This window comes from Aythya fuligula, chromosome 2, assembly GCF_009819795.1.
Source record: "Aythya fuligula isolate bAytFul2 chromosome 2, bAytFul2.pri, whole genome shotgun sequence".
Classification (NCBI taxonomy): Eukaryota; Metazoa; Chordata; class Aves; order Anseriformes; family Anatidae; genus Aythya; species Aythya fuligula.
Genome location: NC_045560.1, coordinates 56,197,574 through 56,219,592, shown reverse-complemented (window position 1 = coordinate 56,219,592; position 22,019 = coordinate 56,197,574). Strand labels below are relative to the sequence as shown.

At 34.4% G+C, this 22,019-nt stretch overlaps 1 protein-coding gene across 1 annotated transcript in view; it reads left to right on the top strand.

The window, feature by feature from the left end:
* CNTNAP2 (contactin associated protein 2) overlaps positions 1–22,019 on the top strand; it is a 1,149,595-nt gene that overhangs the window by 364,163 nt on the left and 763,413 nt on the right. The window contains 1 exon segment of the mRNA XM_032182107.1: positions 6,039–6,232. Within this exon segment, the coding sequence (XP_032037998.1) occupies positions 6,039–6,232 (194 nt within the window).

Below are 22,019 nucleotides of genomic sequence, written 5' to 3'. Positions count from 1 at the left end.
TGTTTTATAGGAAATTTAGAGCTTGAAAGCTTATTTGAGCCCAATTCTTGTTGCAATTCTGGTAAGTTACTTTTGAAATTACTATGGGGAATTAGATCAAACTTGGCTCTAATATGCCATTTTTTAGTAAATAGGGTCTGATTTGGGGTAAATTCTAATAATGAATTCTAGAGATGTAGAAATCTATTTGTTGTAATTTCTGTCTTGTTTCTTGTTTTCCATGATACTTTTCTGTTTGTTTGGTTGGTTGTTTGCTTTTCAGAATAAATATAGGTAATTTAAAATAGAGGTTGTCTATAATTTTCTCAGTATTTGCTGCTTTCTAAATGTCAACATAGGTATCTTCCAAAGCAGAATGCTCATTATTTGCAACATTATCAGGGTTGTTTATGTCCTTGTTTGCAATTCCATCACTGTTGTTTTGTGCTGGAAAGGAGAACATATTAAAAACATTTAATTTCTAACTTGAAAAGAGGGATTGGATTGCAAATCCAAATTTAGCTACACAACTTCTGTATTTAGATTTCTAAGTGTTACAAGACCCGCTAAATGCTGTAATGCTATTTGCTATGTGTAAAGTGAAATGTTTCATTAGATAAAAATTTATCTAATAATAGATAAATATTTAGACAATATTATCTATTAATATAATAATATATTATATTAATATAATATACTACTAATATTTAGACAATATTTATCTAAAATGATAAAATGACAAACCAAAAGTGGAAAGTGTCATTTATATCCTGCTTAAACATAAAGTTGACTAAATCTGCAGGTAGATTCATATAGTTTTTAAGTTTTTTATATATTTTTTTATATTGTTTTTATTGTAGAAAAAGACTGTCCATATTTTCTCCGAAATGCAGTGAATGAATGATCTCAGTACTTCAAAGTTTTCCTTTTTCTCTTGATTTATCCTTTATAGAAGAATGGCAGACAGTGTCATAGGAAGGAAAATAGCAATTGACAATATTATATTGGCCTAGAAAGTGTTATTTCTCATTGGAAGATTAGTCTGTGTTTTTCCCTTACAAGTAAGCAGATTCAAACTCAAAGAATGTTTCAGAATGTTTAATATTTTATAATTATTAAAAAGACATATCTTTGATTTCCTTGCTGAAAAGCCATAGAAGTTTTCTAAGATTACGTAAAGTAAACCTTGGAATTACAACTACCACAAATCCTAAATCTTTGATCTATACTTTTTTCATATCTTGTTTTCTAGTCAAATTTCTTATTAAGGATCTTTTCCTTTTTGCACTTATATCATTGAAGCCTTCTATTATTGATTTAAAAAAAAAAAAAAAAAAGTAGAAAACTAGACTTACTGCAATACTGATATTATATTGTGATTTGAAATAGGGAATGATAAACAAGTGCAACTGAAACAAGAGTGGGTTCTTCTAGGGAAAATTAATCTTTCCAGTTTTGGCCATGAGTGAAGATGGAAGTGCCAAGATACCACAAGAAAAAAGATTTCTAACTGAAATGGATCAGACAGAGAGTTTCAAATAACATCAGTGTCCATTCTTATAGATCTTGAAGCTCAGTAGGATATGACAGTTGAGATAAAATTTTAAATCTGTAAGCCTCCCTTGAATTTGATAGTTACTGATAATTTATCATGGGGAAATATGAAGGTAAGGTTAACTCATCATGTAGCTTTTCTTAGTGTGCAGTAAATGGGAGCTAGCTCACTCAGATTTGAATAGGGAGTTGAAATGTATAATTAATTAAAGGAAAGAAATTATACAATGATGTTAGTCATAAAATTTTACAAAAATAGACCCACATTGAGTTGAATACTTTATTTATATATGCTCTATTTTGACACATGCTATATGTCTAAATGACACATGCAAAATATAGCATGTGTCATTTAGAGAGAGGCTATGTTCATGTTGTTTTCATATCCACAGAATGAACTCGTGGAATAAAATCCAATAAAAACATGAAAGCCATTGGGGTTTTCATCATTAAATATTTTAAAACCTTGAGCTTTACCTCTTGTTTTAAAGATGTTAGTTATTTTTTAGTAATTGTCTATAAATGAGGAAAAAATATGAAAAGATTCAAGTTATACAAGTTCTTAACATTCTGAATATAGTTGTATGCATCTTCTGTATCGCTGAATATGTTTTTCAGTAATAGGCTCATTGCACATTGGTCAGTCTGCAGTAGGAGCAGATCAAATGACTTTCTGTAGCATTTTTGAAATAAAACGTAACAAAATTTTTCATAGCCTTTTTTATCCACAGGCATGCTCTAGCTGGCTTTGCTACTTAAGACTTATGCTTTTCTGTGCATGGAAGTTTCTTGGATTCATAAAGATATGTAGACCACTTACATTGAACGTATAGTTCTCTGATACCTGATCTCGAAGGGTCATATACAGTCATTCTTGTTCAAGTCAAAATTAGTTGCCCTGTTTATGATGTAGAGTGCTATACGGTATAAATAATAGTATTCAGTGACTCTCAGTTAATGTCACTCAGTCAGTTATTTTTGCCACTGAATGAGTGAATGTGTTTAATCACATGAAATTCTGAAATACCATAAAAATAAAAATAGGAAAAATTATTGTCTGTATTTTCATTTATTGCAACTCTACTACCAAAGAACCTGATATGTGCTCCTTGCCTATTTAATGAAAGTAAACTCTGTTATATGAATGTTTTGTGACTTTAAAATAATTTGTAATTCTCATATGTTTCTAATTCATAATTCACATTGATGTCACAGTATTTAGTAGCTTTTTGCATTAAAGGCAATACAGAAGGTAAAATGGAGTATCATATCATAAAACGAATGTCTTTTTTTTCCACCATAATAAAAAGAAAGAACATTGTATAATTCAGAATATAACCAAAAAGCATTAAAAATAAGGAGTTTACACCAAGTTATGAAGATTAATACTGTGAATAGCATTTATTCAACAAATTTATTTTACTATTGCAGTTTTGGTGCAAGGTAACTCTCACTGAAAATTGAAAAACATGCTGGTTATTTGAGTAATTCCTGAAAGATAGTTCATTATTCTGTCATAATATATGGGCTATAAAAATAAATGTATTTCTAAAATAATGTGATATTATGAAAATCAGGTTTGATCTCCAAATTCAGTACTCCTTTTTAAATAAAAGTATGTTAAATATTTTATTTGTCAGACACTCCTCTGTTCTGTGTCCAGTATCAGGTTGGTTCCTTTCATTCCAGTGAGGAAGCTATTTTTATTCAGCAAAATATTTAATGATAGGATGAGCAGTAAGTATGTGCACATTTCTGGGGATGTGAGATTTTTATGGTTGATGCATCTGATTAGATTGAGTGGAGAAAAAAAGTGTATTTGAAACCCTTTGATGAATTCAGTGCCTATGCAAAGTTCTCACAGGGGGTAGTATTTTATATAATCCAGCTTTCTTGTAACTTATTCTAGAGCACACAACTGAAAAAGGAACAGGTACCTTTATTAATCCTTGAATCAATAGAGGTTACACATAGCACAAACCAAATGAAGAAAGTAATCGGCTCCCCAGGTTACACAGCTTGATGAATCAAACAGGAAGAGAAAGCTTTTAACTGATTACTGCAAAGTATTTCCAGTGATGACCATTCCCTTCACAGGCAAGCTTGGCCAAGCAAGGGATATTGTTTGCTTCTCTCTGTAATATTGACCAAAAGTCTTGTCTCTCACTTATTAGCAATGGTTATAACATAATCTATCTTGAAATACTAATGTTTCCGTCTCTTTTCACATTATAGGTGTGGTTATTGCATCATATATCCCTTAACTTTCATTAGGCATGATGTGAAGAAAAGTTTTTTGCTTCTTCTTAGATATACATATATATATATATTAAAAAAAAAAAAGGAAAAAAAAAAGGAAATTTAATGTTAGACCAAATTTTCAAAACTTTTCAATGGATTCATAGGTGAATACTTTCTGAAACCTAGTTATAGTTTACAAAGCATGTTTTACAAAGTTTACAAAGGTTTTTCAGTTGCAGAGAAAAATCTCATCTTACTAATATAAATATATTGAAGAAATAATTACACAGAATCACAGAATAGTTGAGGTTGGAAGGGACCTCTGGAGATTGTTTAGTCCAACACCCCTGCCAAGCAGGGTCACCTAGAGCAAAGGATTGCATCCAGGCAGGGTTTGAATGTCTCCGGAGGAGGAGACTGCTCAGCCTCTCTGGGAAATTATATTGTATTGCTTTATAGTTTTAACAGTCTAATTATAGCTACGCATTTTTTTTTTCCTTCTCTCTCTCTTAAGGTTGCATATCAAAATCAAAATTCAAAAAGTTTGAATGTAAATCTATATAACAAAATCTCTTGCATACATAAAACAGCATATGAAACATGTAGCCCATTTTAGCCTCCTTACAGTTACAGTATGTCATCCAGTTTCAACAGTTACGTTGTTGAAGGACATTTTATAGATGGATTCATCAGTTCTGTCACAAATTTTGAAAGCTGGTATTTGTACCTTATAATGGAAAACTTGGAAAGTTTATCTTTGGATCTTATTTTCTGGAGCAATCAATGGGCTATTTTTCAGAGGTACGGGATGCAAATCTGATCATTTGCATGCCATCACTCTAAGATACGTAAATTGGGTGGAAGTGTTGGAATTGTCAGGGAATATTTCTGGGAAATAATTATTTCTAGTACAGGGACAAAAAATCTATTTTAAATCTTAAAAAATAAAAATAAAAATAAAAAACGTTCATTAGTACTCCACTTTATTTACAATGAAAGGCAACTTATGACATCAAATGATCCTATTAATACCACAACTTTAAAATGTCCTATGACCTGCAAATATTAACAGCTGTAGCAGCTGAATGTTTTAGAAATGCCTGAGATTGAAGCAATGCTGCCGCCTGATGATGGGAGTATATAAACCTGTATAACAAGAGTTCATTGCTTGATGATAAGGCTAGGTTTGTGTTGTCAACTGATATCTGTAAGTGAAATTAAAAGCAATTAAAATCACCTCATAGACTAGCCTACAGTATGCCTGGCCACCTATTTGGTTCAAAATTAAAAGCAAAAAAAAATACCACAATCTCTACAAGTTTAATGTTTTTGTTTTCTGTCTTAATGTCCACTATGACTATAAAGAGAATGATTCTCCAGTTTTTCTCAGTATTTCATTTTATTTTTGTAATTTCACCTGTTCCCTAATTTTTATGACTATGGTAAATATTTCTTTATAATTTCACTCTTAGAATTTTTATAATTTTTGGTATCCAATTATGATTTCTCCCTTGACATTCTTTACTTCAGAAGAATAAGAAATTACATTAATGTCATAATATTACATTTGTCTCTGCATCATTGTCCATCTTTACTTACAACTATGTGATGTAGTCTAGTAGCTGAGAAGAATGTTAACAGAATTACTATCAAATTAATTCACAGACCCATAAAAAGCAATAACATTTATGTGAGGCATCTGTCAATGTTATCTGTGACAGCCTGCATACCCATCAGATCAAAACTGGATCCAGCCCTGCAATACCTGCTCCTATTTCAATTCTATTTAAGATATTTCAGTCTGTACACTGTAGCAAAACATAGGGAAGCAAAAGGCTGGATATTGTTTCATTCTATTTTATCTGTATTATCTCTTTAATATGAAATGCTACTGAAAGTGTTTATGAAGCCAAGAGATTGTTACTGATTTGTGTCAACTGACTCTGAAAAAGAATTTCATGGCAAATTGATCAACCTTTGAACAATTATAATTTGGCAAAAACTAATAAATTGTAATTAAAGCATTGTAAAGACATTCCAGGCAGCCCATTAAATCACTATAATTACATCATAAAATGATTAAGGCAACAGAGTTAATGCATTTGAATCCTATACTAAACATGCATTAAAAAATATAATCATATTTCTTTTGTATCTTTATTCCTCTCAGCTGGGCTGTCTTCTAGCAATCAACGTCTTCACTATGTGTTCACTTCAAAGCAAGTGTTCGAGATCTACATCTCTTTTCTGTTTCAACCCAACAGGTGCAGGAGGTTGGTCTCCATCAGACAGTGATCATTATCAGTGGCTGCAGGTGGATTTTGGGAATAGGAAGCAGATCACTGCTATCGCAACTCAAGGCAGGTATAGCAGTTCTGACTGGGTCACTCAGTATCGGATGCTCTATAGTGATACGGGGAGAAACTGGAAACCATATCACCAGGATGGAAATATCTGGGTAAGTCTTTAGTGTACAATGCAAGTGTATGCTGCAATGATGTTGACTGATTGCATTTTTAGGAACTGTGCACCTATTATAACTTGTTAGTGTTGTATTTTTGAGGACAGAGTGGAGATTAGCTCAAAGCATGATAATTTATGTTGTAGCTGCTCATAGGATTCCTATCTACTGTACAAAGTTTACTTGAGCTGAAGGCAGTTATCAAAACACGCACAGTAATTTATTTATTTATTTAATTTTGGTAAATGGCATTCCACAACTGGTCTCCTTTTTTTTCTCTTCCCTTTTTTATGCTGTTTCCTTTTGCTAATTTTACAGAGTAAATATGAGATACAAAAATAACTTTGAAACTTCTGCTCTCGTACATATTATTTTGGAAGGTAACTTATTTTTAATGTTTGTATATGCTTGGGAATGATGTTTTAACATATATATTGTTTTCTATATTGATGTTACAGGGATTTTTATGCTATAATAACTTCAGAAAAAGTATATAGTTTAGTTTGTTTTTTTATTTTTTTTTCCATGGTTAAGCTGCTAATTTCATTCTTAATGAAACCAGTAGTTTTCCGTTTTTCTGGGGGGGGAAAAAAACAACAAACAGCAACAACAAAAAAACTATAACTTAAAATGTCTGTTCCTAGTTCTTTCAGATAGTTTTTGTTTTTCAAAAGTATACTTAGAGAACAGCAAAATAGTATAATTCTTTCTGAAAACAAATTAAATAAATTAGCTATTTTACGTCATCAGAGAAGTACTGTCAAAACAGAAAAGACTGAATGTTGCTGTGGCTTAGATTTATATTGGTTGTGTGTTTTTTATTATGGTTTATTATTAAAAATGAACATCAAATACTGAGCATAAGGTGAATGGCTTTATCTGTATAACAGAATCCTGCTTCATATGTGGAGTACATACAGGCAGCCATCTTTTATTAGAGTATTGATTTACTGAAAAAAAAAAAAAAAACCTCCTCTGTGTGGCACACAAGTTTCTGAAAGAAAAATAATGGGGGGGGGGGTAAGGAAGGAGGAGTAGGAGCAAAGAGAAAAACATCAGGTGCTGCTTTAGACTCTTCAGGAACAGGTTATGTGGATCTTGCTCATCTAGGGAGGGGAGGAAACAAAGCTCATGCTTAAACTTGATGAATAGAAAACATCTCTCTTTCAACCCCTTTATGTAAGTAAAAATGCTTGTAGCCTTTAGTGTTTGTATTATCTTAGTAGTTCTTGAATAAAGCTTTTCTACATCTATTAAAATCATGAAGAATTTCACTCAGGAGAATGCAAAAGAGGCCTATGCAGCTGGCTAAGTCAACAATATATAAAGCAGGACAGTTATGCTGAGGAAAAGTCTGTTCTTAATACCTTCAAGAGAAAATCTTTCAGCAATACAGGATTTGGGTGATTTAGTCACAGCTGTGACAGTTTCCAAAGCAGCCCCCATTTCTAAGGGCTTTATAGGAAGTCTTTATTCTTGTATTGTCTCTTAATATGGAAATATTGAAAGCTTTTCCATGAGAAAATGGTTCATTTTGCTATTGAATAATAATTACAGATGTCTAGTGAATTCAGATGGAAAACTGATGGTGTGTTACAAGCCATCAATATGACTTGCAAAAGTGTGTGATGAGTTCTGCAGAAATCTGCTACTCCTATTTGAAATGCTATATCATGTGGTTATATTTTGCGAGCCTGTTGCTGCTGTTTGTGTCCTGCAATTTTAGCCCTATTCTAGGAAGACAGATGATCCTAGCTTTCTTTTTAAGAATACAGCTGAACTACTATCAGAAGAAAATTAAAAAAAAATAAATAAAAAATAAAAAAATAAAAAAAAAAACCACTGAGGTCTTGACTCTAATTTTTCTAAACAAAATTTTTCCTATTCTTAAATAGTGTTCCTCTGATTAGCCTTTTACAATAGTGTGATTATTAGTAGCTTCAAAAACGGTGTAGGTGCCTCTGAGCCCAAAGCAATACTGCTGAACAATTGTAGTAGTGTTATGAGACAAATTTGCCTGTTGTGGAAATAAGGTGGTGAAGAAATTCCCATTGCATCTTCCTTATAGTGTAATTTTGTACAAGCAGTGTGAGGGCCAGATCAAACCACATAAGCAAAGTATTCAGCATACTTAAACACATGAAGTTATATTCTTCCTGACTGAGGTGACTGTGATGATCCCAAAATTTTAAGATACATTTAGAATCCTTTTAAGTAATAATTAGTCTTTCAGATTCGTACCTTTTAGAATTCTTATCTGCAAGAAAAAGGTACTATATAGCCTTTCATTTAATGTCTGTCTTCTATCAGCCCTATGCACAAGTGTTGTTGCTTCCTGATAGTAGTAAATTTAAAATTAAAGGGAAAAAATGAAAATAGAAGTGCAGAGTTCAACAACTCTTAATACTGAAAGTTATGATATCAAATGACAGAGACAGATGATAAATTATGGAAAGTAGAAATAAAAAATAAAGACTGCTAGGTAAGTTGGAGAGAGAACAAAGGCGAAGTAATTTCCAGCAAAGATATAGGTAAGAACAAAGTGTTATAATCTGCATAAAATGCTGAAGTGATCCCCTTCTGTATGCATTAGTCATGGAAGGAAGGAGGAGGGGGGAAAAAAAAAAAAAAAACACACTATAATTATCCCCTAAGTAGGAGAGAAATCAAAAGTCTCTCAGGAAGTCTGTGATGGGGAAAGTGCTTTCAATGAGAATTTAGAGTAAGTTTCCCGTTTCTGTGAAATAGATTTTTCTGACCCCACCCCTCCTGGGCTTTCAGATATTTTCAATTTCCATGAATTTTAATAAGATGAGTGAGTATGCCCTCTTTCCATAGCAACTAGAGGATTTTGATCACCTCTCTTCACTCTTGTAGTCTGAGATTCGAATTTTGGTAGGTCATGAGGCTTCCCTACATATGTTAATCCCCTGACGTGTTTCATGTTCACAGAACTTCTGTCTTGGTATAGATGCTTATTTTGTCTACATCAAGCCATTGAGCTGTTTGTCTAGAGAAGGAATAAGAAACAGAAACCATATTATACATAGAATCCTAACTTAGTGTGATGTATTTACATCTATATCTAAGCATAATGCAAATATGCCCTACAGGTATAGTAACTAAATGCTTATGAAAGTCTTATGAAAGCAGTGAGACTGAAAATACAAACACTAGTGACAGAGCTGAACATCTCTAAGAAAAATCATTTCCTACACGAAACTGGAAGATCTTTGGTACAATTGGAGAGGCATTATGAGTATCTTTTAAAATCCAATCATTCTGGTAGAACTCGTCATCAGTTCTCACCAGTCTCACTTTCTTATTCCTGGAGTTATCAAATTCAGAGGAATAAAGGAGAAACTGCTTACTGTAACGATGATTACAAACAAACAAAAATAAACTGATGGGAAAGGTGGAATGCAGACCCGTTGCATGTAGCCTCTTAATTATATTCTGCAGTGGACTGTATCTTAAGCCTCAGTGAGTATCAGTGGAGTTGCAAAGATCTAATTGAAAGCATGTTTTGACTTTTAACAGAAAACTTAGCCTTGGACCAAATAGCTGCTGCTTCAATTGAAAGTAATTCTGTTTTATTGTTTTCTTTATTTTTTTCTTTTCTTTAAATACCCAAACTAAGAATATCCAAACTAAGTAATCTGGTAACCACTAACCATTTATTTAAACGTTTATACCCTATGCAAATTCAGTTTAATTACACAATGTACATTATGCATAAATCTGCTTTTGTAGTGTTTGAATCACTGAAAAGATACTTTTGGTGCAAGTGCTGGATTGTCCACCTGGGAAGGGACAGCCTTGGCTGTATGTACAGACTGCCTCATGAGAGGCTGGGGAGCAACCCTGCAGAAAGGGATCTGGGAATTTTAGTAAACAGCAAGTTGAACATGAGTCAGCAGTGTGTCCTGGCAGACAAAATGTCTGACTGGATTCTGGGGTGCATCAGGCTCAGCATTGCTAGCAAGTCAAGGGGTTCCACTGTGTGCTGGTGCAGCCTCACCTTGAGTACTCAGTGTGGTTTTGGGTTCCACAGTACAAAAAGAACATAAAACTAGTAGAGAGACTCTCTAAAGGAATGCAACAAAGATGGTGAAAGGTCTAGAGGGCAAAACTTATGAGGAGTGACTGATGTTACTTGGTTTGTTCAGCTTAGAGAGGAGACTGAGAGGAGAGCTCATGGTGGCCTGCAGCTTCCTCACAAGGGAGACTGCAGGGGGCAGTTCTGGTCTCTTCTCTCTGGTGACCAGCGATAGGACCTGAAGGAATGACATAGGGCTGTGACAGGGGATGTTCAGGTTGGATATCAGGAAAAGGTTCTTTGCTGAGAGGGTGGTTGGGCACTGGAACAGGCTCCCCAGGGCAGTGGTCACAGCGCTGAGCCTGCCAGAGTTCAAGAAGCATTTGGACAATGCTCTCAGACACATGGTCTGCTTTTTGGGTGGTCCTATGCATAGCTAGGAGTTGTACTCTATGATCCTTGTGGGTCCCTTTCAACTTGTGATATTCTATTGCCTTGTTTCCTTTGTTTGCTTTTGAGAAAGGAATTTAAAATATCAATTTACCTACTGTCTTTAAAGACTTTACTGACTTTAAAGACTTTAAAAGTGTTCATTCAGTTCCTTTTTAGTTGAAAATAATCAAAAGACTAGTATGTTAACTGTAAAGTGTGACTTGCATTTCTCTGGGCATCAAGAAGTCACCTACTGTTTGAGAAATGCAGTCTTTTCATATACATGGTTCCTCTTGATATTAAAGGAAGTTGGTACAGCACATGGATTTAGCTTGCATAAGAAAATGTTTTCATCTCCTGAGAATATCCAAAATTAATTGTGAAAGGAAGCACAAGTGAGTTGGAGAACTAACTCTATAGCTGCAAGAGACTTCAGATATTTAATATATCTGCGGACAGAGCTAAAGAACTATTTCATAACTACATAGGTACAAGGTGTTCCTCTGTAGCTCTACATAGCTGGGGTTATATCTGGTCAATGTTTCTGCCCACTTTGACATGCTAATTCTGGTTAGATTATTCAGAGAAAAATCTGCAAGCCTTATCACATTCTCAGTTCCCTTCACCTGCTTTACAGAACATCATTTATAGCTAAGCTAACCAAGGACTTGCTGCATGTGTCTGGGAATATAAAAGATTTGTGTATAGCAACTAAAACTGGAAGAATAAATTCTAGAACCCACCCATTTTATTAGGATATGTAAGAATTATTTACTTTTCAGAAACTGCCACTGCTTTTCCCGTGAAATCCAACTTATTTCCATGATCTTAAACTAAAAAAATGTTATTGAAGAAAGTTACAAAAGAGTTTGCTGCTTGCTACTGCCATCCTTTTGTTTACTTCCTAAGATCTTGAGTGGAAGCTTACGTCACAGAAATATTTCCTAGATTAATAGTTTTATAGTCTTTTTCTTCTTACGAACTTCTATTGAATTACATTAAGCCATTTATATTGTATTTCATTATGACTTGAATTATAGGAGTATTTTAGAAATATGAAATGTGATTAGAATTGTCTATATGACTTGGTGTTTGTTGCTGGGCTGCTACTAGAATATCAGATTCTGTGCAGAACTATTAAACGTGGTAAAGTGGTTAGATATAAACACTAGTCAAAACTTTATACTAATATGGCAAGACCCCGAAGTCATTTGGGAATGTTGTGAATTTACTGCTGCCTTCTATTTAAGGATGCCCTGACCTATTGTGTCTGGAAGGATTTTTATGTCTGATATCTTGCTGTCTCCATTGCAATACCAGCAAGTGACCAATGTCACTTTTACGGGCTCTTAATTCTCTCTGGGTATTTTATTACTAGAAACACCTCTTTCAAAATTTTCTTTCACATGGTAAGTCTTATTTTTCTTCTGGAATATCCTGTGTGCATTTCCTTAATTTTATTAGGCTTTAACTTACCCTGTTTTTATGGCTCTGAGTCCTTGTTTTCCATGCCTTTATTTTACAAGGGTTGTTCTATTCACTTACAACAGCCAATATCACCTATATGGCATATGGAGTTGTAACTCCTACTGAAGTCAACATGGCTTAGCACTTGGTACAGGTTGCTAATCTATACGTTGAAGTCTAATGACTTGAAGGAGTATCAATACAGGAAAATACTTCCTTTGCTGTAAATAAGCTAAACTCTTAGAAATGTGATATAATAGTCACTAACAAAAAAAAATAAAAATCAAAATACATCATAAAATAAAGCATTGAGGGGGCATATTTAGAAATTGAAGGCGGTTGCTGACAAAGAGTTTTTGAAACCCTAAAGAAAAGAACTTTACAGATAAACATCTGTGCTAATCTGAAGAAGCCTGTTTGCTAATCTCTTTTTCCCTGTGTGGAATCTGTCAAAGAAAATTGTATAACTTTTTTTCAACATGTTTAGAGACACCTGGGGTTATTTATTTATGGGAATATATTTAACACCAAATGCTTTCACAGCCATAGTCTATAGCTGTGTTAACATGACAGAAGGTCTAATGACCTTTATTGGAATATTAACACTAACACCAAATCAGTGTAAATGTTTATGCTAGATCAAAATCTGGACCTCCCAGGGGTGTGAGGGGAGAGTACAGAAAAGGTAATTACAGTCCCTAGCTAACACTGTATTTCACATACATTATAACCGGATTATAAGACCTTCTAAACATGCTTTTAGGTTAGAGTCCTTAAAATTTCATGTTTTGTGCAGGAAGAAAAACTTTTTATTTTTAGCAGAAATATGGGTTAATGTGGTTGTCTTTAATTTTAATAACTTTTTTTAACAGGAAAGATATACCAACATTTTGGATGTGGACTTGATCAGAGGGAATGCATGGTTTTTTACTCATCCTGCTTATGAGAGAGAGATTAAATAATTATGTTATTTCCAAAGGTGTGAGCAGAACTATTTTAATCTATTACAGAGTATGCCAAGTGGACAGAAGACAAAACTTATCTTGGTGTCTGAACCCTCTCTTCAGTCTGTACAGGCTATTAAATAGAAAGCAGAGTTGAATAAACGTGGTTTTCACAGTAGTCTACTAGAGCTATTCCATGCTAAAGGATAATTTTCTAATCTGTTGTTCTTAGTCTGAGGACCACTTGTCTGCTTGTGTTAAACTGTCAGATTTTAAACAGCAATATCTAAATCAGTTGTTGGTTTTTTTTTTTTAGCTCCCAGATGGCTTAGTATTCAAATACCTTAGTGTCATCATGATATAATGAATACGTTGTGCAGGTCCTTAAGTATGTGAACAAGAATGCATTATGTACTTAATAAGCTCAGCAATGACAATAGTTGTACTTATGGCTGAATGTCACCGCCTTTCAGCTAACAAATATAAGGTGCAGGCTATCCTGAGACCCCACAAGAAACCGTGAATGCTTGCTTAAGTGATGGAACCGAAGCTGAATTTTCAGTTTTATAAACTTGTACAGGTTTTCTATAGACATACATTTGATTTTGTCTGCTTAATGACACCCCTGATCTTTTACTGTTGATATTCATTTTATACTTGAATCATATATTGAATGACAAGTAGGCCTAGCGTAATGTAGTCAGTCTTCAAAAGCTATCTGGACGTAGTCCAGACTACTCTAGGTGTCTCTGAGCAGCAGGATTGGGCTAGGTGACCTACAGAGGTCCCTTTCAACCTTAACCATTCTGGGATATTTCATCTGGTAAAAGTAACTAAAAACTTAAAGGTATGCTTTAGAAATAGAAGTTCTAATGATTGTCACAGACTTAAAGCATCTTAAATTATCGTCATTATTTAAGTTGAATCAGAAAATGTGACATTCAAAAGCATGAGTCTTATTCGTCATTAGGTTGTATTCTTCTTTAAAATACTTCTGCAATGTACTTGGTATGTTAAACTGTAAAAGCTGAGCAGATAAGCACTTCCTTAGCTTTTTTTTTTTTTTTTTTTTTTCACTGTGAGAGTGGTGAAACTGGAGCCAATTTCTCAGAAATGTGAGGGGGCTGAAAAAAACGACCTGCAGAATTTCCTTACAGCTTGTGATTCTGAATGGTATCTGAGATTAGCCAGAACTGCTAGCTGCTGAAATAAAGATGTAAATCACTCCTAAAATATTCTGTGCTCCTCCCCTCTGTGGTGTAGGTGGCTTTCACTTCTGTTTTGAGTTTACAGCTGAATTCAGTCTCTTTAATGAGGTGAGTCATAGAATATCCTTAAATGCTAGGAAACTTCAGATTTAGTACTAGTCTTGGGGCAAAACCCATCTGCAGCACTAGTGAACGAGTCGTGGTTCAGTATTTCCTTTTTAATTGTGCATTTGCAAAATGATTTTGGTTCTGGTCTAGTGAATGCTTCAAATGTCAAAAAGGAAATAATGAGAGTAATAGTTTAAAAATGAGTAGACATGGTCAGACAGCATCTCTGTATGTTTACAATAATTGGCAAAAGGAGCTATAGTCTTTCAGAAATCCTTTGGGAAGTATAGAACTGCAGATAATAAAAAGCTAACTTACATGTTAGGTAGATGTAAAGCAAGAAATGTTATGTTCTCAGTTTTCATTTTGCTTGTCCTGGTTGAAAAATAAAAATAAATAAATAAACTGCACAAAGCTGTGGTTCACCCATGTGGAAGTTTATTTTGATAAAATAACTAAAAGTTTTGTTCTTTAATGACCAAAAAGATACTTATATCAGGAGAGTTCTTAAAGTGAAAGTTATACAAAACTTCAGAATTCTCAGTGTAGTTTGGGATACAGTCGTAGACAGTGTTTTATGTTTCTCTGGAAAGCAACTTTTTTTTGAGTAGTCTAAAGATTTAATAGACATAGAATAGACAGGCTTTGTGGCTTTGTGCCAGCACATGAAAGATATGGTTGTGACAATTTCCATAAATTGAAGATGTTTTTCTGTATTACCTCTGCTGCCTGCAAGGTCTAGTATGCAGAAAGCACAACTTGTGAAAAGTTGTCTCCCACTTGCTTCTGGCTCATTAGATGTTAGTTTCCAGTGAAACTGAACCTAATCCAGGAGTGAATAATGTTTGGATCCACTAATATTCATTTCCATGTAAATGTTTGGGCTTGTGCATCTCTGTATTTGTACCTTTTAGCCTCTGGTCTTCCCTGGAGATTGATGCTTATTAACTGGGGACTCTGAGCTTTGCAAACAAAAAGGCAAAATAATGCACCTTTCAACACTGACAATTTAAGATCAAATCCTGAAAATACACTTTCAAGTGTCTGACTTCAAAATCAACACAGCCGCACAGGTGCATACACTTAGGCTTAAGCAAAAGTACATGCTTGCATAAATATGTTTGATCTGAAGCTATGTTGATTCTAGAAAGTAGACTCTGTCCTTCATGGAAGTCACTTTTTGGTCTTTCTATATGATTTTTTTTTTTTTTTAAAGCCACACTTTTTTTTTAGCTATGTACAAGCTCTGGGCTTCAGAGCAGAGTGCATTTTAAGAAGTTTGACAGTGCTGCTGCTGCTGTAGTACATATCTGTGGTTATGTAGATAACTTCAGCTTGAGGGTTTTTAATCTGGAACTTTTCTTAAACAGTGACTTCACACTGAAAAATATGGAAAGTTAGAATTGGGCTAAGAAAACTCCTATGTGCTATTTCTTAGATTGTTTTCTTGACTTATATTTTTTTTTTTTTATAAATATGCTTGGACTCCTTAAGATAGTTAAAGAATGGTACTTTATTTATTGATATTGATCCTATTCAGAAAGACTTGTAAGGAAGCCAGTAACTTTTATTTGGAATCTAATTCTTGCTGGGTTCAACAGAGGGCAGAAATAAGTGTTTTTTTTGTTTGTTTGTTTGTTTTTTTTTTTTTTAACAGTTTTCAGGAAAAGCGTTGCTTTTGTGACCTGAGTTTATAGTTGTACTAATTATTGTATAGCCTGGACCCTCTGTGGCATTTTACAAGGTGTTTTTGTATAGCATAACTTGTTATAAAAGGTACTGAAAAATATCATACCTAAAGTAATAACTATTTATGTGTTCATAAGCACGTAGTGTGTGTTAATCTCAACCTTTAGTAATGTAAATAGAAGTTTCTGAACTGTAGTGCGTTAGTGTTAAACATAACTTTTCACTTGAACAGCTTTGTTTTTGTCGTGATACTCTGCTTGTAGTCAGAGGAAAACTAGCTTTAATTTGCAGTCTCTCCAATGTACATATATGTATCACAGTTTTATGTGCATAAACTTAAGTAAAATATCACAATATAAGTTTACAAAGCTATAATAGGCTTTGTGTTCATGCACTTGCAGGCAAAGCAGATTCCTGTCTTTAAAACCTGGTGTGGAACCATTCTTCCTAGCACTACTTGTCTTACACTTACAAAGTAAGGTGGCAAAGCAATGTCTTGGCTGCTGTAACAATAAATGCTCAGTAATGACTAAGTCTTTTGTTAGCAACAATATCAGCTTCTTTGTTAGCTTGAGGATACCCTTACCAATCATGATCGGCTGACATTGTGTGTTTTGTTTTTTCCTCCAAGTATTAAACACAAAGGTTTTGGCCATGCTGAATACTGAATTCCATTAAAAAGCTAATTTAAATTGGCGTGTGTTCCAATGGGTTTAGCTAAATTTAAAGAAGTGTTTGGTGAGCATTTTCTATGCATTTATTCTAATGAGACTACCCACGGGAAGAAAATTCTCCTTGTTGGAGGAATGGTTGCATTGTCAAACTGATAGGAAATAAAAGTATCCAAAAGAAAGAAAAATCTTTTTTTTTCCCAATCTTTTTCAGCATTGTGTTTATTTTGATTATATTACAAAGTCAATATTCAAAACTCATAATAAAAAAAAAACTAATATGTGTTAGTAGGTTTCTTAATATCAGATCTATTCTTGGAAAATGCTAAAAGAAAGCTTATACAGTGAATTGCTGTGATCCTTTGTTATTACCTGTTTTGCAATTACGTTGCTTGTTTTTGTGTGAGCAGAGTAGATTATAGGAGAAAGCAACTTTCCTAAAATTACTTTTTTTTTTTTTTAAAGAGTATACTTCAAAAAAAAATAACAGGTAACATAAAAGATTCTGGACAAATCCAGTCAGTTGCTTCCAGAAAACTTATTTCAATGAATGATTTGCAGGACATAGTCCTTTTGAATTTGAAAGCATTGAAAGTTACTGGGGAGAGGAAGAGGAAAAATACTCTGTAGCTCATTCCTTATTTGAACTCAGCTATTCTAATCTTTTGAAATATTTGAGGAAATGAGATAACTTTCTGATGGTTGACTATGCCCTGTGCTGTGTTGCAGTGTTTGAATAGTGAGTTAAGAAAAAAAGTTGAAGCCACCTGAAGATGGTTGGGTTTTGTGTGTTTTTTTTTTTTTTTTTTTTTTTTTTTTTCAAACCACCACCAAAAAAAAAAAAGCTTCTGCATAATTGGTCTATCTCATAGATTTACTAGAAACTGAGCACAGTTGATTGTATACATACTTTTCCTGTTCTTGTCAAATCAGCCTCCTAAATTCATGATGTAAGTTTACAAAATTTACAAAAGAGCCAGAGAAGCCAGGGAGGAGAGGGAGAGCACTGTTGGACAAACCTATTTAGGATGTGCTGCTGTAAAGCAGCATTTTCTAAACCATAAAGAACTTAAAATCATAAATCAGTTAAATCCCAGTACTACAAGAAATCAGGCAAAGCTGCTGACATGGCACTATCAAGTTTCCATAATGAAAATGAGTTCAAATGCATTTGGGAGCAACTGTAACACAGAGTTAAGGCATTTAAGAGATTAAGATCATGTTACACAGTTTTGTTGTTGTTTTTTTAAGGCAAATAAAACATGGGATAAAATATTGAAGTTGAAGAAGAAAGGTGAAGAACTAGATTAATATAATATTAGTTCTCTATGCAATAGAGAGTTGGACCTGTGTCTTCACTCTGCTGGGGTGGGGGGGGAGAACACATCAATATTGTATCATCTTAGATAAGATGACCATGAGAATTCTGCAGATTTCAAATGGCTAACATTTACTATGTCCAGTTTACCAAAAACTGGAAAATAATTGCTATCTTGGGAGGTGAGGGGTGTTGAGTCTGGACTGGATGGGGGGGGCAGAGAGGGAGGCAAGGAGGAGGGAGAGGTCAGAGAGAGAACCCTGTCAACCTCAATTATTTCATCAATGGAACTAAGCCAGGAAAGAAAAAGATCCTGATTTATGTGAGCATATGCTAATGACGGTCTTCAAGCTGAACTCTGTAAGAGCTTTTTGGCATGCTTGACAGGTTTTAAAAAAAAAAAAAGTCAAAACTGAACTCTTGTCATTTGTATCTCAATAGGCAACCTATTGATTAGATCTTTCCCCAAGTTTCAGTCAAGTGTGTGACTAGTGGCATGCTTCTGCTACAGCTTCTGTTGTTACACATGAAGTTGCTGACAAATATTAGTTTGAACTGTTTTCAATGTCACTCTATCATTTTCCATCGAAGATGGAAAAGAAACTATTAAATACTGCTACCTCCAGCTACGTAGACCCAAATGTTACCTATTCATTCATAGAATTCATAGGTATGAATAGGTAACGGGCAAGAATAAACTCTTTTAGGTGGTGGTAGCTCCGGTCTAAAGAGATTCTGGCACTTCAGGATATGCTTTCTTTGAACTGTAAGCACACCAAGAGCTCCATAATAACTGATCTACTTAGACATATGATAATTAAAAAAATAAATAAAGTTCCTCTTTGCCACTTTTTAGGACTTCTTTACTGTGACTTGTCCCATATAGATTGCTACTAGGAATTCTAGAGTCCTATTTATTTTGTAGCTAGACTTGCAATATAAAGGTCACTTTTCTTTATCTTTAGAGATCTTGAAGACAATTAAAAGAAAACAGCCAACAACATTCCCACTGTCTAAAAAAAAAAAAAAGAAAATAAACAAAAACTGAACTAATGGCTTCTTGCACACAATACTTCTCTCATCTCCAGACTGCCTGATATGTTTGAGGAACATATTTGGATCAAAGCAGAGGTGAAAACATAACCCACTTAGTATCTTTTGATAATGTATTAAAACTGGTGAGTTAACATTTATTGTAAATCCCTAGCTATGCTGTGTAGAGAGGAAGAAATTATTTATATAAATAACTACAGAACTAACTCCTTCATCGATACTAGAGTTGTAAAACAAACAAACAAAAAAAAAAAACAACACACCAGAAGTACTGTGATTTTAAAATATTTAAGGAAATTTTGTTGTTCACAGTTCACTTTAAAGACTGAAAGATTTCTTTAATCATATTTAAACTGCTGTATTAATTTCTGGATAACAGATGTAGGTAGTAATATGCTAGTTAGAGCTCACAAGGTCTGTTTATGATAATTTCAAATTCTATAAAATGGCTTTACTGAAAGTAACATGTACTGTATGGGGGGGGGGGGAAGGTGTAAGTTAGAGGAACATCAATTTTCTATCCTATTAGTAACTTTCAAAAACGTACAATGACATTGAAAACAATGATGAAATTCAGTTAGCCTATCGATAAAGGTAATACAAAGCTGTACTTTCCACTACTTGCATTACTACTATAAAGTACAGCATTGTAGGAACATTGTATGTGTTACCACAGATCCACTGAAAGTTTCAGAGCCAGAAGAACATCAATAAGCATAGGTTGAATGCTATTTGTGGAGAATTGCCGAAGAGGAAAGCATGACTTTCTGATTTTAAATGTTCAACCATCTGCCTGACATACAAAGGTAAGGTAAAACTGTCAGATGTAAACAATGTTCACAGCTTCTTTCAGAACAATGCGCCTGCACTTTTTCCTTCTTCTATCTATATTTTAACTTTTTTTTTAACTTTTAACTATTTAACTTTTTTTGTTTCATCCTTCAAGTGTCTTCAAGATTGCTACCACTCATTCTACTTTCACAATGCTCTTTCCACAACAGCAGAAACAATCTCTCCTTGAAGTTTGCTGTTCTTGTGTACGCTACAGCCTCTGTTTCCTATCAATGTAATAGATCCTTAGTCTTTCCCCTAGTTTCATTCCATTTTCCTGCCATTGTCAAAACAAATTACATTGGATGTAACATACCTGAGTAATAGATTCAGTTTGCTGTTAATGTTTTCTTTTCTTGTGGTGGATTTCATCGAGTTTTCTCAATATTTGTTTTCTTCTCTGTGTTGAAGATGGACAAAACCCTCTTGTGTTCCTTTTTTGTTGTTGATTGTTTTTCCCTCAAGCACTCAGATTATTTTTCTGATGATGCAGAAGTCTATTTGCTTTCTGCACAGAAGTATACAATGAAAGCAGGATCAGAAATTGTAGACCATTTTATCCTTATCCATGTGTTTTGGTGTTTCTAGCCTGAATACAGGAGAGCTGTTTGTTTTTAAATCTTCATTCTTCCAGCATTAATAGGATACATTTAAGTAGAGAAGTTGAAACTTTTTTTTGTGGGGACACTGACACTCATTTCATAAAAAACACTAGATCTTTGTTCTAAAGTGTGGTTGTACAGGTTAAGATAAACAACACCAAGTCATAATGAGTCTTAGTCCTTGAAGCATGTGAAGTTTGAAGATGGAATATGGTAAGCATGGGTGATCTGATGTGATCACCCTGCCTCTTCTCTTTCTATAAACTTAATTGTGGAATATTTTTGGAAAACAATGGCATTAATATGTTGAACCTGGTACATTGTGAAGTATTCTTCAGCATGACAGAATCTTGATCTAAAATACTGTGTGTGTATGTGTGACAGAGAGAAAGTAAATACCACTTGTAGCATCAGTGGCAGAATCAGAGAGATGTGATGATTCTCTTAATTATGTTAATATTTGAGGTGGGTAGACGACACATAAAGCTATTAGTACTGAAGAGATTTTTTCCTGGTGTTAGTATTGTCTCTTGTTGAATGCTGAAGCCAAAACTACGATATGTTGCCAGGCTTCATATATTTGCATCTAAAACAAACAAACAAAAAAAAAGCGAGAAGAAAAAAACAACACACCTTTTACAGGTATTTTAGGAGCTTTTAATTATACCTTGTGTCCTGGTTTCAGTTAGCACAGAATTAATTTTCTTCCTAGTAGCTGGTGGAATGCTGTGTTTTGGCTTAGAATGAGAAGAGTGCTGATAACACCCCGATGCTTTAATTGTTGCAGAGCAGTGCTTATACTAAGCCAAGGACATCTCAGCCTTTGCTCTGTCCTGCCAACGGGCAGGCTGGGGGGTGCAGTAAGAGCTGGGAGGGGATAGACCCAGGACAGGTGACCCAAACTAGCCAAAGGGGTATTCCATACCATCTGACGTCATGCTAAACAATATATAGGGGTGGCTAGCCGGGGGGAGGGGGCCGGACTGCTCGGGGTTAGGCTGGGCATCGGTCAGCGGGTGGTGAGCAATTGCATTGTGCATCACTTGTTTGTACATACTATTATTACTTTCGTATTATCACCATTGTATCATCATTATTATTATTGTTATTATTATTTTTGTTATTTTTTTTTTTCCTGTCTTATTAAACTGTCTTTATCTCAACTCACGGGCTTCACTTTCCATTTCTCTCCCCCGTCCCAGAGAGGGAGGGGGGAGGGTGAGCGAACGGCTGCGTGGTGTTTAGCTGCCGGTCGGGTTAAACCACGACAGTCTTTTTGGCGCCCAACGTGGGGCCCGAAAGGTTGAGATAACGGCAGATCTGATCAGAGTGTGTTAAACTAAAATTGGTGTAAGGATTAGACCTGCTTAATAGTCACTTGTCATGATGCTGATTGCTTTAATCACAACTCTGCTGCGCCTG